This window comes from Panthera onca, chromosome C2, assembly GCF_046562875.1.
Source record: "Panthera onca isolate mPanOnc1 chromosome C2, mPanOnc1 haplotype 2, whole genome shotgun sequence".
Lineage (NCBI taxonomy): Eukaryota > Metazoa > Chordata > Mammalia > Carnivora > Felidae > Panthera > Panthera onca.
Genome location: NC_138347.1, coordinates 95902733 through 95915919, shown reverse-complemented (window position 1 = coordinate 95915919; position 13187 = coordinate 95902733). Strand labels below are relative to the sequence as shown.

At 36.0% G+C, this 13187-nt stretch overlaps 2 protein-coding genes across 13 annotated transcripts in view; one reads left to right on the top strand and one right to left on the bottom strand.

Annotated features, from left to right (window-relative positions):
* Nucleotides 1-13187, bottom strand: part of PHC3 (polyhomeotic homolog 3) — a 90810-nt gene that overhangs the window by 27815 nt on the left and 49808 nt on the right. For all 12 annotated transcript variants that reach the window (XR_009612180.3, XR_009612179.2, XR_009612182.2 and 9 more), the window contains 2 exons: nt 11055-11305; nt 6813-6972 (listed from right to left, as the gene is read on the bottom strand). Coding sequence is in view for 8 of the 12 variants with exons in the window: in XM_060639173.3 (XP_060495156.2) it covers nt 6813-6972; nt 11055-11305 (411 nt within the window). In the remaining 4 variants the exon portion in view is untranslated. The remainder of the gene's footprint in view (nt 1-6812; nt 6973-11054; nt 11306-13187) is intronic.
* The window catches only part of GPR160 (G protein-coupled receptor 160), a 91333-nt gene that overhangs the window by 76966 nt on the left and 1180 nt on the right, over nt 1-13187 (top strand). The window contains exon 4 of the transcript XR_013549769.1: nt 11057-11290. The gene's annotated coding sequence lies outside the window, so the exon portion shown is untranslated. The remainder of the gene's footprint in view (nt 1-11056; nt 11291-13187) is intronic.

Genomic DNA, 13187 nt, shown 5'->3' with positions numbered 1-13187 from the left:
CTGTAAAATGGGGTTTATAATACTTTTCCCAAAGAACTGCAATGACGACAGTAGGCATAAAAAAGAGGCAGTTCCATTTCCTATTTTCCACATAAGAATTAAGACTACCAAGACCTGTAATAAGTACTTAAGAACTAAAAACCGTTAACATTCTTAAACCCACCATATTCTACCATGTTCTTGCGTCACCATAATTCCTACGCCACGTTATGTAAAATACACGAAACACACTTTACTAATTAAAGCTTTTAGCTATGAGTTCCATGTGTGCTTTTCTATGGTACTCATTTAACCAAAGGCTTATTAAGATAAAGAGACTCTGAAATGTAGGCATGGATGACATGTTCTCAGGAAGTTTAGGCAGTCTATCCTAGTGTTCTTGGAGAAGCAATGGCAAAGTGCTAAAGCAACATAAGACGGCTACAGCTACTAAAAACATACTCTGAAATATCTGAAGTTCCAGGGAACATCCAAATACATCATCATGACTGATCAAATCATGAACTAGCAAGAGGTCATTTTAAAAAATTTTTCAGGACTATCTTCATAAGTAAAACTCATCCGCTGAGTAGCAATGAAGAAGAAATGGTCTCAAAAGAAGTAAAACTAAAATTACTCCTTCCAATGACCTAGAAATGCCTTTTACACAACTGTGGCTCAACAACACATTCCTGGGACCTGATGTCACAACTTCCAGTATTGTTTTCACTTTGTCATGCTTGAAACCTGAACTGACTTTGAAAAGCCTATACAGGAGACAGAACCTCTCAGTCACCTACCACTGACACCAATCTGGCCCTAAAGAGTCTGGTCATCAAGTTGTTCCACTTCCAGACTACACTGAAAGCTTTGTTTAAAAAGTTTCTATTAATTAATGTCGCAATATACAACATGTGATAATAGGCTAGAATACCTTATAAAGAAGAAGAAATGTTTTGGGTCCAAACAGGTATGGTCTAAGGGCTAACAACCTAACAAAAAATGAACATCAGCTTTATTTCTCATAATGAAGAGAGGAACATTAACAGATTCAAAAATCTGTTCCTCGGGGCGCCTGGGTGGCTCAGTCGGTTGAGCATCTGACTTTGGCTCAGGTCATGATCTCACAGTCCGTGAGTTCAAGCCCCGCATTGGGCTCTGTGCTGACAGCTCAGAGCCTGGAGCCTGCTTCGGATTCTGGGTCTCCCTCTCTCTCTGCTCCTCCCCTGCTCATGCTCTGTCTCTGTCTCAAAAATAAATAAAAACATTTAAAAAAAAATTAAAAAAAAATCTGTTCCAATGTTTGTCAGAATTTTAACAAATTTGGTAATGTTAACAAGGCTACTTTTCTACATTGGTGAATAAAAAATTACAGAGCCAAAAGAGTTCAAAAACTGTTGCTTCAGCTAATAAAGATAGGAGTCTATGGCACAGATAGCTGGTAATTCTCCCCCTTCCATTCTTCACTTTTCTCCTACAGCCACAAATCCTAATTTGTAACAAGACATAGGGTCTCTGAAAACAAAAACTACAGTTTCTGCCCAAGGTGTGGCCATTCATGAAGTGTGATGCCCTTTCCCCCAACTCACTCTTTAGAATGTGAAAATGAAGATTAACTATCTTAGAAATGAAAGCAACATTCTAGGGATGACAGAGCCCTAACACACTGGCAGCTTAGATGCCAGAATAATCCTTACACTAAGTTTTATTCTACTGAATTAAACTGTATATACTACTAAAAGCCACTAAATAAATGACCTCACCATTTCACCCTATAGTACTTCCCATAAACAGTGAAGTACACAGTAATAGAAACACTTTATAAAATTACCTTGGGAAATTAAATGAAATATTTAAAAATTTGGCATATTCTATGTAAATATCTCTACTGTGAAACAGATTCGTCTTTTTCATGGACTACATTTACCTTATAACACTGTGCAAATTTAAAAGTACAATGTGTTACATTTATATATGATGATTGCTATTGTAGCAATATTTAGCACCTCCATCACCCTGTTATCCTTCCTGTTTAGTGGTTGGAATACTTCAGTTTTAGTCTCCAAGCAATTATATTATGCATTAGATCTCTATGGTTTATTTACTACTTATCCTTGCTCAGATTAATCATCTTTAAATCTTTCTTTGCCTTACTCTGGTAACTTACCCTGTTAAACTACCCTTTGCCTTATCCTCCATAAATCCTTTCCTTTCTCTTCTCAACATAACTACAAGTATCAATTACATGCCAAACCTACATTCATCCTACAGATGACCAGCAGTTTCCAAAAACCCTCTTTGCATGTTACCTGCCTAAAAATCTTCAGTAACCATCCTCTTGAAAAGATAACTCCTAACTACTTGGTCAAATATCCAAGATGCTCTACAATCTGATTCTGCCAGTCTTACTTCTCATTACTTCTCTAACCCAACAGTCTACTTTTTGCTGCCCCCTTATGAAGTTACTGCACATCCTTTGTACATTTATTCATGGTTCCAACTTAAAAGGTTCTTCCTGTTCATTAACTTAAATCTGTGTTTTATCATCCCAGGTCAAATCCCATCTTTACAGAAAACTTACCAAACTGTCAATAATCTCCACCAGGTTTGTTGTTGCTGTTGTTTTCCATCAGCATAATCTTTAATCCCATCGCCTAGTTCTCCCACTTCCCCTCTGGTAACCATCAGTTTGTTCTTGATAGTTAAGACTCTGTTTCTTGGGGTTTGTGTCCTTTTTCCTTTGCTCATTTGTTTCTTAAATTCCACATGTAAGTGAGATCTTATGTTATCTTTGTCTAACTGATTTATTTCACTTAGCGTGATACTCTCTAGCTCTATCCATGTTGTTGCAAATGGCAAAATTTCATTCTTTTTTATGGCTGGATAATATTCCATTGTATGTAAATACCACATTTTCTTTATATATTCATCTATCACTAGACACTTGGGCTGCTTCCAGTGCTGGTTATTATAAATAATGCTGCAGTAAACATAGGTGTGCATGTATCCCTTTGGATTAGCGTTTTTGTATTTTGGGGGGAAATACCCAATACTGCGATTATTGGAATGGAGAGTAGTTCTATTTTTAATTTTTTGAGGAACCTCCATAGTGTTTTCCACAGTGGCTGTACCAGTTTGCATTCTTTTCAAGTGTTCTATAGAAACAACCATAAAACAAGTAACAAAGTGTCAATAAACACATATCAGTAATTACTTTGAATGTAAATGGACTAAATGCTCCAATCAAAAGACACAGGGTGACAGGGTGGATAAAAAAGCAAGACCCATCTATATGCTGCCTATAAGCGACTCATTTCAGACCAAAAGACAACTGTAGATTGAAAAGGAGGGAATGGAGAAACATTTATCATGCAAATGGATGTCAAAGGAAATCTAGGATAGCAATACTTACATCAGACAAAATAGACTTTAAAACAAAGACTGTAAGAAGAGACAAAGGACACTATATAATAATAAAGGGGACAATCCAACAAGAGGGTATAACAGAGGATATAACAATTGTAAATATTTATGCACCCAATGTCAAAGCACCCAAATTCGTAAAATAGTTAATAACAAATACAAAGGATATCATCGACAGTAATAAAATAATAGTAGCAGACTTTAACACCCCATTTACACGGATGAACAGATCATCCAAACAGAAAATCAACAAGGAAACAGTGACTTTGAATGACACACTGTACCAGATGGATTTAACAGACATATTCAGAACATTCCATCAACCAGGTTTTTTTTTAATTGAAGTATAATTGACAAATTAGTTTCAGGTACACAAGATAGTCATTCAGCAATTATATGCATTATGAAATACTTGCTACAAATGTGTAACAATACTACTATACTCCCTATACTGTACTTTTCAGCCACGTGACTTAATTATTTTATGACTGGAAGTCTGTACCTTTTAATCTCCTGCACTAATTTCACCCATCCTCCCATCCTCTATCCTTTGGCAACCACCAGTTTGTTCTCCATATTTATAAGTCTATTTCTTTCTGTGGTTGTTATTTGTTTTTTTATTTTTTTATTTTTATTTTTTTAGAGAGAAAGAGAGCAGGGAGAGGAGGGAGGGGAGAGAGAGAGAGAGACAGAGTGAGCGAGCATGCGAATCTTAAGCAGGCTCCATGCTTAGCACAGAGCCTGATGTGGAGCCCGATCCCACAACAACCCTGGGATCATAACCTAAGCTGAGGTCAAGAGCCAGACGCTCAACCAACTGAGCCACACAGGCTCCCCTGCTTGTTTTATCTTTTAGAATTCACATATAAGCGAAATCAGATTGTCTGGTATATTTCATTTAGCGTAACACCCTATAGGTCCATCCATGTTGTCACAAATAGCAAAATTCCATTCTTTTTTATGGCTGAGTAATATTCCATTGTGATAAATACTACATATTTATTCATTCACCTATTGATGGACACGGGCTGCTTCCACATCTTGGGTACTATAAATAATGATGCAGTAAATACAGGGGTGCATATATCTTTTTAAATTAATGTTTTCATTTTCTTTGGGTAAATACCCAAAAGTGGAATTACTGGATCATATGCTATGTCTTTTTTTAGTTTTCTGAGGAACCATCATACTATTCTCCATAGTGATCGCATCAATTTACATTCCCACCAACCATACACGAGGGTTCCCTTTTCTCTACATCCTCACCAACACTTCTTATCTTTTTGATACTAGCCATTCTGACTTGTGTGAGATGATACCTCATTGTGGTTATAAAAGCACAATGTGGTTTATCTCAACTAGTTTTAAAACTTATTTTAAAGTCCCAAGTTCATACTGTCCATATACTTCATTTAAAACTTACTATATGTTACTCCTTAGTTATCTTACATTCATCAGTTCCTACTGGGTCAAAAGCTCCTCTCAGGTTCTAGCACAGTCTAACATATGCTGTATGTCTATTATATTATAAGCCATGAATATATGGAATATATGTTCCTAAACAGTTTTCCATTTTTCTCCAATGTGTACACACAAGACAGCACATTATATGTGCTTTTTAGTTTAGAATGTTCATATATACACTTATTGTAGCTATAGGCCCAAAAAAAAAAAAAAAAAAAAAAAAAAAAAATCCCTGTACATTCATCTTTACTATTCTTCAGCTCAAATGAAACATTTTCTCAGAATAGTATGTATAACTAAAGTATTCAGGAATTAAGTGAAATTAAATTCATAACAAAAGGTAAAATGTAGACATTGTTGGATTCTGATTTGAAAAATAACTATAAAAGGATATTTATACAATTTATATAATTGAGGAAATCTCAATATGAATCAGGTACTAGATGACCGCAAAGAATTACTATTAATATTGTTTCATGTGACACAGCATTATAGTTATTATATGAGAAAATGTACGCATTTTCATCTATTTAAAATCTTTTTTTTTTTTTAACTTAGTGGGTTTTTCCTTAATGTTTGTTTTTGAGAGGGGGGAGGGGCAGACAGAGGGAGACAGAGGAGCTGAAGCAGGCTCTATGCTGACAGCAGGGAGCCCAACACAGGGCTCAAATTCACGAACTGAACTGTGAGATCATCACCTGATTGACGTCAGACACTTAACTGCCTGAGCCACCCAGATGCCCCGTATATATTTTTAGAAATGCGCAATGAAATGAGGACTTTTTTTTTTTTTTAACAGAAAGGAGGAGGGAAGAAAAGAGAAAAAGAAAAGTGACAGGAAGGAAGAAGGGGGAAACGGAGGGAGGAAAACAAAAGAGATGGATGAAACTAGCGTGGCAAAAATAATGTTTGAAATCGGGTAACAGTGTTGAGTCTGGGAGAGGATTCATTATACAATTCTAATTTGTGTAGGTTTGAAATTTCTCATTGTTAACATTTTTTTAAGTAAAAGAAACCAAACTGATCTCAATATAAGTTAGCAGTAAAACCAAATTTGATACTATCATACTCTTCCCTGTTCAAATAAAAAATAAACCAGGGATGAATATATTGCAATAGTTTATAAGGTAGTAACAATGACACAGGTGCCTTCCTTTTAATAATCAGGCAAACTGTGGGCAAAGATAATTATATATTTTGTTTACCAGCATGCTATTTTGTTTAATTTAGCAAAGTACAGGCACACAGTACATGCTCAATAAACATGTGAAAATTAATTTCAGATGAAATACACTAAGATACTGAGGACAACTACTTTGACACAGATGTTTATAAAACCACTACTGTGCAGCCCTAGCTACACTGAATGTTATTTGATTCAACTGTGTTGCAAGGACAGGACCATGATCAGAATCAATAAAAGGTATCAGTTCTGAATGTATTTGTGTTCATTCTGGAATATTCACTATTAGACTAAAGTCTTCAAAAGAGGAGTCTCTAACAATAAGAAGATTTAGTGATATTTTCCTCTTTGAACAAATTTAATTACTTCTTGATTGACAGGTACATCCTTAATACAACTGTAATTCCCACCTGACATCAAACATCAGAATATGGAAAGCCTAAAACCAAACAACCCAGGAGTTTTAAAATTTTAAGCAAACTCAGTCTGCTTAGAAAAAGAGAACTGGTTGCTTTGATGCTAAAATTCTGAACTACTTTCGTATACAGGGGAACTTTTCCCTCCCACACTCCTTCAAAGGTCAATCTGACATTATGCAAATTAAACATCTTGCTATTTGAATTATTTAGCCATTAAAGGTCTGATTAGCTTTCCATTTACTTTTGTCTTCCCAGTGTGAAAATATGTGTAAAATAAAAATCCATATCGTGTTTCAAGCAGTAAAAGTCAAAGTTAAACAGTATCTTAAGTAAAATCCACAAACCTTCAGCAATCATGTCTTCCATTTCTGTGTCAGATGAATTATCTCCATGCTTTGTATTATTCTGTAGCTCTGGCTGAACACACACAGAGTTTATCACCTGATTATCCAAAAGAGGCCTTTTTTTCACAGGCTGTTCTATTAGCAAAGATGAACGGCTCACCTTTAAACGAGACAGAGAATAAAACAATCTTTTAAAAGGTTTTTCAGAAATAACTTGGTTAAGGGGCCCCTGGGTGGCTCAGTCGGTTAAGCATCCAACTTTTGATTTCAGCTCAGGTCATGATCTCACGGTTCATGAGACTGAGTCCCATGTCTGGCTCTGCACTGACAGCGCAGAGCCTGCTTGGGACTGACTGACTCTCTCTCTCTCTCTCTCTCTCTCAAAACAAATAAACTTTAAAAAAAAATCTTAAAAAAAAAAAGAACTTAGTTAAAAAAACCCTCTTGAAATGAACAGTATCTGTGATAATTTACTTGTTCAGCCAATCAGGTCAATCATTAAGAAAATTTTAGGCAATCTAGACCTCAACAGTTTGTATTTCAAGTCATCACCAATATGGATGCTTCAAAATCTGTCAAATAGAACCTAGTGTTCTAGTTTAGGCAAATAGTTTAAAAATGTCTTTGGGGCACCTTGGGGGGCTCAGTCAGCTAAGCATCTGACTTTGGCTCAGGTCATGATCTCACAGTTCTTGAGTTCGAGCCCCACACTGGACTCTGGCACGAAGCCTGCTTCAGATCCTGTCTCCCTCTCTCTCTCTGCCCCTCCCCAGCTCACACTCTGTGTCTCAAAAACAAACATTAAAAAAAATTACATATTTTCATGTTTTGAAAAATATGTAACAAATTTTGATTAGCCAGTATCCTCAACTTATTTTTTTTCTGCAACAACTTTTAAGATTTATTTTTCACATACCAAACTTTTTACTTAAAGAGTTATCACCTTAGGATAGATCATTATTGTATGTATTTTCAAAATAAGAGAACTATAGGGCACCTGGGTAGCTCAGTTGGTTAAGCATCAGACTCTTGATTTTGGCTCAGGTCATGATCTCATGGTTTGTGAGATTGAGCCCTGCACTGGGCTCCATTCAAAGCACAGAGCCTGCTTGAGATTCTTTCTCTCCACCTCTCACTCTCCCTCTCTCTGCCCCACCCCTGCTCGCATATGCGTGCGTTCTCTCTCTCTCAAATAAATATTTTTTTAAAAAAGCAAGAGAACTAATGTTCAAAGTGTTTAGGTAATTTCTTTACAGAAGCAGAATCAGGCCTAGAACTCAGTCTCCTGACTCCTAACTCAGCAACCTAATCCAATATAATCACAAAAAGAATTGGAAAAATCCTCAAACATTAACATTAAAATCAACAACAAAATATTCACTTATGTTCAGTATACTTGGTTAAGTCATGAATACTTATTTCAGAAATATTTTCAGCAAAAACAACCCCAAAAAAACATTTTACTGATTTGCTAGTGAACTTTCAGCTAATGTGAAATAGAACCTCCTATTTCTATTTAAGAATGGTGGTTAAGTCTCCACAGTATCTGCCACAGATGGTAAATGATGCTTACTATAAATTCTACATTTAACTTCAGAGAATAATCACCCGTGAACTTTTAAATTTTGTTCATTTCAGTTAGTATATACATTATGCCTCAAGTAAAACTTACAAAAGGTATTACTAAAGAAACTGTAATATGCAGTGCTACTAAGAGTTTACACTTCTGCTGTGTGAATATATTTAAATAATCTTTCCAGAAAACAATTTAGCAATATATATACCAGGAGTCTTATGAATACATATGTAATGTGATCCAGTATCTGTACTTCTAGGAATTCATCCTAAAGAAATTATTACTATTTATCTTTTATTTATTTTGAGAGAGCACATGCACAAGCAGGGAAGGGGCAGAGAGAGTGAGACAGAGAATCCCTAGCAGGCTCTGCACTGTCAGTGTAGAGCCTGGCCTGGGGCTCGATCTCATGAACTGTGAGACCATGACCTGAGGCAAAATCAAGAGTCGAATGCTTAACTGACTGAGCCACCCAGACACCCCATTATGGCTAAAGAAATTATTAAATAATAGAAACCTAAAACGCCCAACAATAATGGAAGAATTACATAAATTATAGTTGTTCATAAAGCAGAGTATTATGTAACCTTTCAAAATATTCCCAAAGTACTATTTATCATATGAGAAAACAAATGCTCTAAATATACTGTGACAGATGCAGAACTGTATATATAATAGTCCTGATAATATGAAATATATATATATAAAATAATACACATTGTGGTATTACTGAGGATTATTTGTTCTATCCATTTCCCATATCTTCCATTTAAAATAATGTCATTACTTTTGTAATCAGGAAAAAAACGTTATAGTTGACACTAATAATTATTAATAATAGCAGCTATGGATATTAAGTGCCAGGCACTGCACAAAACAATTTATGCACATTTAATCCTCACAACAACCCTAAGAGCAAAGTATAATCTCCATTTGCCATATGAGCAAAAATGAAGATCAAAAAGGTTGAGTGACTAAACAAAGGTTACAGTATGCAGCACTGCCAGAATCCAAACCCTGAGGAACAGGGAAAAAAGACTGTTGTTCCACTATCAGAATTCCTATAGGAGATCCACATTTAATACATGCAGTTAACTGAAAAGAAAGGCAAATGATGAGGCAACCCACTATCACAATGCAAGATCTTCACCACCCATAAATCTAAAAACCCAGATGAGGGGCGCCTGGGTGGCTCAGTCGGTTGAGTGCCGACTTCGGCTCAGGTCACGATCTTGCAGTCCGTGAGTTCGAGCCCCGCATCGGGCCCCTGTGCTGACAGCTCAGAGCCCGGAGCCTGTTTCAGATTCTGTGTCTCCCTCTCTCTGACCCTCCCCCATTCATGCTCTGTCTCTCTCTGTCCCAAAAATAAATAAAAACGTTAAAAAAATAAATAAATAAATAAATAAAAAAATTAAAAACCCAGATGATTCAAAGGCCTTTGAAGGGAATTATTTTGTTTCCTTGTCTTATTTGGCTTTGACTTTGGCCACCTGTCTTTGATTTATTTTCTAAGGAAAAATGTTCTTCTCTAGATATTAGCATATAAATTACATACAACTAGTCTCAAATCATAAGACTCTCAGTGACAGAAACAGCACCTCCATTTTGATGTGAAGATTTTAAAACATTTTTAAACATTTTTAAAACATTTTTAAAATCTGACTGAAGGCAGAGATTTAAGAATGAGAAAATCTATTTGCTAATTTAAACCATCAACTGGATAACTTCAGAAATATTAGGTCACTAGGAAGTTATGATTTCATGCACTCAAGTTAAAAGTTCACAAAGTAATCACACTATATAAGAAACACCATTTTAGGGGTGCCTTCATGGCTCAGTTAAGCATCTGACTCTTGATCTTGGCTCAGGTCATGATATCATGGTTTGTGGGACTGAGCCCCAGGTAGGGCTCTGTGCCAACAGTGCAGAGCCTGCTTGGGATTCTCTCCCTCTTTTTCTCTGCCCCTCGCCCACTTGCTCTCTCGTTCTCTCCTGCAACAAATTTAAGAGAAAAAAAAAGGAATAAAAAACAAAAAAAAAAAAAAAAAGAGAAAGAAACACCATCTTAGAAACATAAGGCACTTTTGTGTAATTTCAGTCCCCTCAAAAAAAAATTTAAAAATTTATTTCACTGGAATAAACTTCCAACTATCTTTCTCTAAAAATTATAAAAATCGATATCCTTAATATCCTGAAATTTTTCTTAGTTTATATACAGCAAGTATAAAAATTCTATAAATGTATTTGGAAATATATAAAGAATATATAGAGAGAGAAATTCCAGGCAAGAGATTGACTTTTTTTTTTTTAATGTTTAATATTGTGTGTGTGCGTGTGAGAGAGAGAGAGAGAGAGAGAGAGAGCGCGCGCGCGCGTATGCACACACAAGTGGGGGAGGGGCAGAGAGAGAGGGAGACATAGAATCTGAAGCAGGCTCCAGACTCCACAAACTGTCAGCACAGAGTCTGATGCGGGGGCTCGAACTCACAGTCTACGAGATCATGACCTGAACCAAAGTTGGATGCTCAACCGACAGGAGCCACCCTGGCACCCCGACAGCTTTTTTGAAATAAAATTACAAGCAGTTTATTAAAGAACAATACACTACATTTAAAAATAATACTACATGAATAATTTTTAAAAATACAAATTTGCTTACTACTTACAGGAAATGGCTCCAATCCCTCCTGAATCACAAAGCCTTCAATAACATGCGTTAAAATCTGTGGTTTAACAATAGCCTGTGGAGGTTTGTTTTCTATACTGGGAATGCTGCTGGGTACAGAAGTACTATTACTCCTTGTGGTAGCAGCTGGAAGTAAGAGTGGAGGTGGAGGAACAGAAACATGTGAAGGATCTGATGGAGATTTAATTACTGAAGCACTGACTGATGCCACAGCAGGTAATTCCACTTGCTCTGAAAAAGAAAAGTCAGTTTTTATCTTTATCATTCTGTGCAGGCAAATATGAAAAAAATTTAAGAATAAACATTAACAGCAATAATAGTTAAGATCTAGTGCTTTAAAACAACATCCTAAGAACTTTATATTTAATCTCATTTAATCTTATGAGATAGAAGCCACTATTATCCCCACTTTACAGAAGGGGATAACTTGCTAAAAGTTATCATTCCAACCTTGGTTACAGGTTACATTCCAACCTTGCCCCATAAGACACAAAAATATTTTAGAGTGTCAATTTAAGAATATGAAAATTGTTGCTTTTAAAAAATTTTTTAAGCTAAACAGATATTAAATTCCCTGTGTTCCTGTTTATATATTCCAGATGGCATGGGGAGGGGGGGGTGGTTGGTGGGGAGTACTCTGAAAGTACACTTAAATAAAAAAGGATCATAAAATCCATAAAGTAGAGACTTTTAAAGGATTACACAGCATTCATCACCTTTATTTCAAGCAGTAAGGCTAATCCAATCCACGTACATTTTTTTAATACCTCTTCAGTAGCAATGTGTATGTCAATTTGGAGAAACACTTTAGTACCAGGCAATTGCAAAACATTGGGCTGGATCACTGTGATTCCTCCCCTTCAAACTCTGGTGACCACATTAAGATAGACCCCACAGCCTATGATAGAGACTTTACCTAGCCGTACGATAGCACCAAACTGTATGAAAGCCGTACGATAGCACCAAACTTTACTGACTGTATGAAATAGAAAGAACCGGCTGAAAGCTAAAAATATCAGTGACTAGAGATGTCTGAGAAAAATAACAAAAAAAAGAGCACATGTGTAAAGATAACAGTATGATTTACTGAGCACTTACATGCCAGGTACTGTGCAAATGCCTCACAGGTTGTAACTCAATTAATCCTCAAAACTAGCCCAAGGGAAACAGGAAGATAAAGAAACTTGGTCAAGGACACACAACTAATTAAGTAATGGAGCTGGTGGGATACTAACCTAGGGAATCAGTTCTTGAGACAATGCTCTTATAATTGCTGTGGTAACTCCTCTCCATCATCAGTATGAAAAGGGTTGACACCACTATCAAAAATGCTCAAAATATAGCCCAGTTAGGTAGAGAAGAAATAGGAATCCCTAAAGAATAAAATTTTCAGCTAACAATACAGTGTAGCGATCATCTGTATAATCTCAGAAATGGAAAAGCTAACAATTCACACTCAAGAACACGAATGTGATTAACATCATATAATATATCTGATCACAGCACTGTTATTATAAGCCATTTATTAACCTAGTTCCACCAAATAATCCACCAAGATAAACTGTACTGGAAAACCTGTTAAAAATTACACAATCCTTGGGGCGCCCGGGTGGCTGTCAGTTAGGTGTCTGATTTCATCTCACGGTCCATGAGTTTGAGCCCTGCATCAGGCTCTGTGCTGACAGCTCAGAGCCTGGAGCCTGCCTCCAGACTGTGTCTCCCCTTCTCTCTGCCCCTCTCCCACTCTCGCTCTGTCTCTCAAAAATAAATTTTAAAAAGATTTAAAGAAATTTTTAAATTACACAATCCTTTATTAAAAATTAAACAAAAAAGTCAACAGAAAAATGCTAGTTTATTGATTTCACGGAACACATGCAGTATTATTGTATGCATGGATTACGAAACTGAGGAACTCCAGAAAAATTCTATCCCACATTACCAAATCTTCACATTTACTCATAGAGTAAAAGGAAATTAAATTATAAAATTATAAAGTGGGATTGAAAGCCATGTTTTATGTTTGAAAGAAAATATAAATCTACGGGGGTACTGAAAAATAAGATAAAATATTAATGTCCCTTACAGATTTATAGATATTTTGTTACTTTAGAAA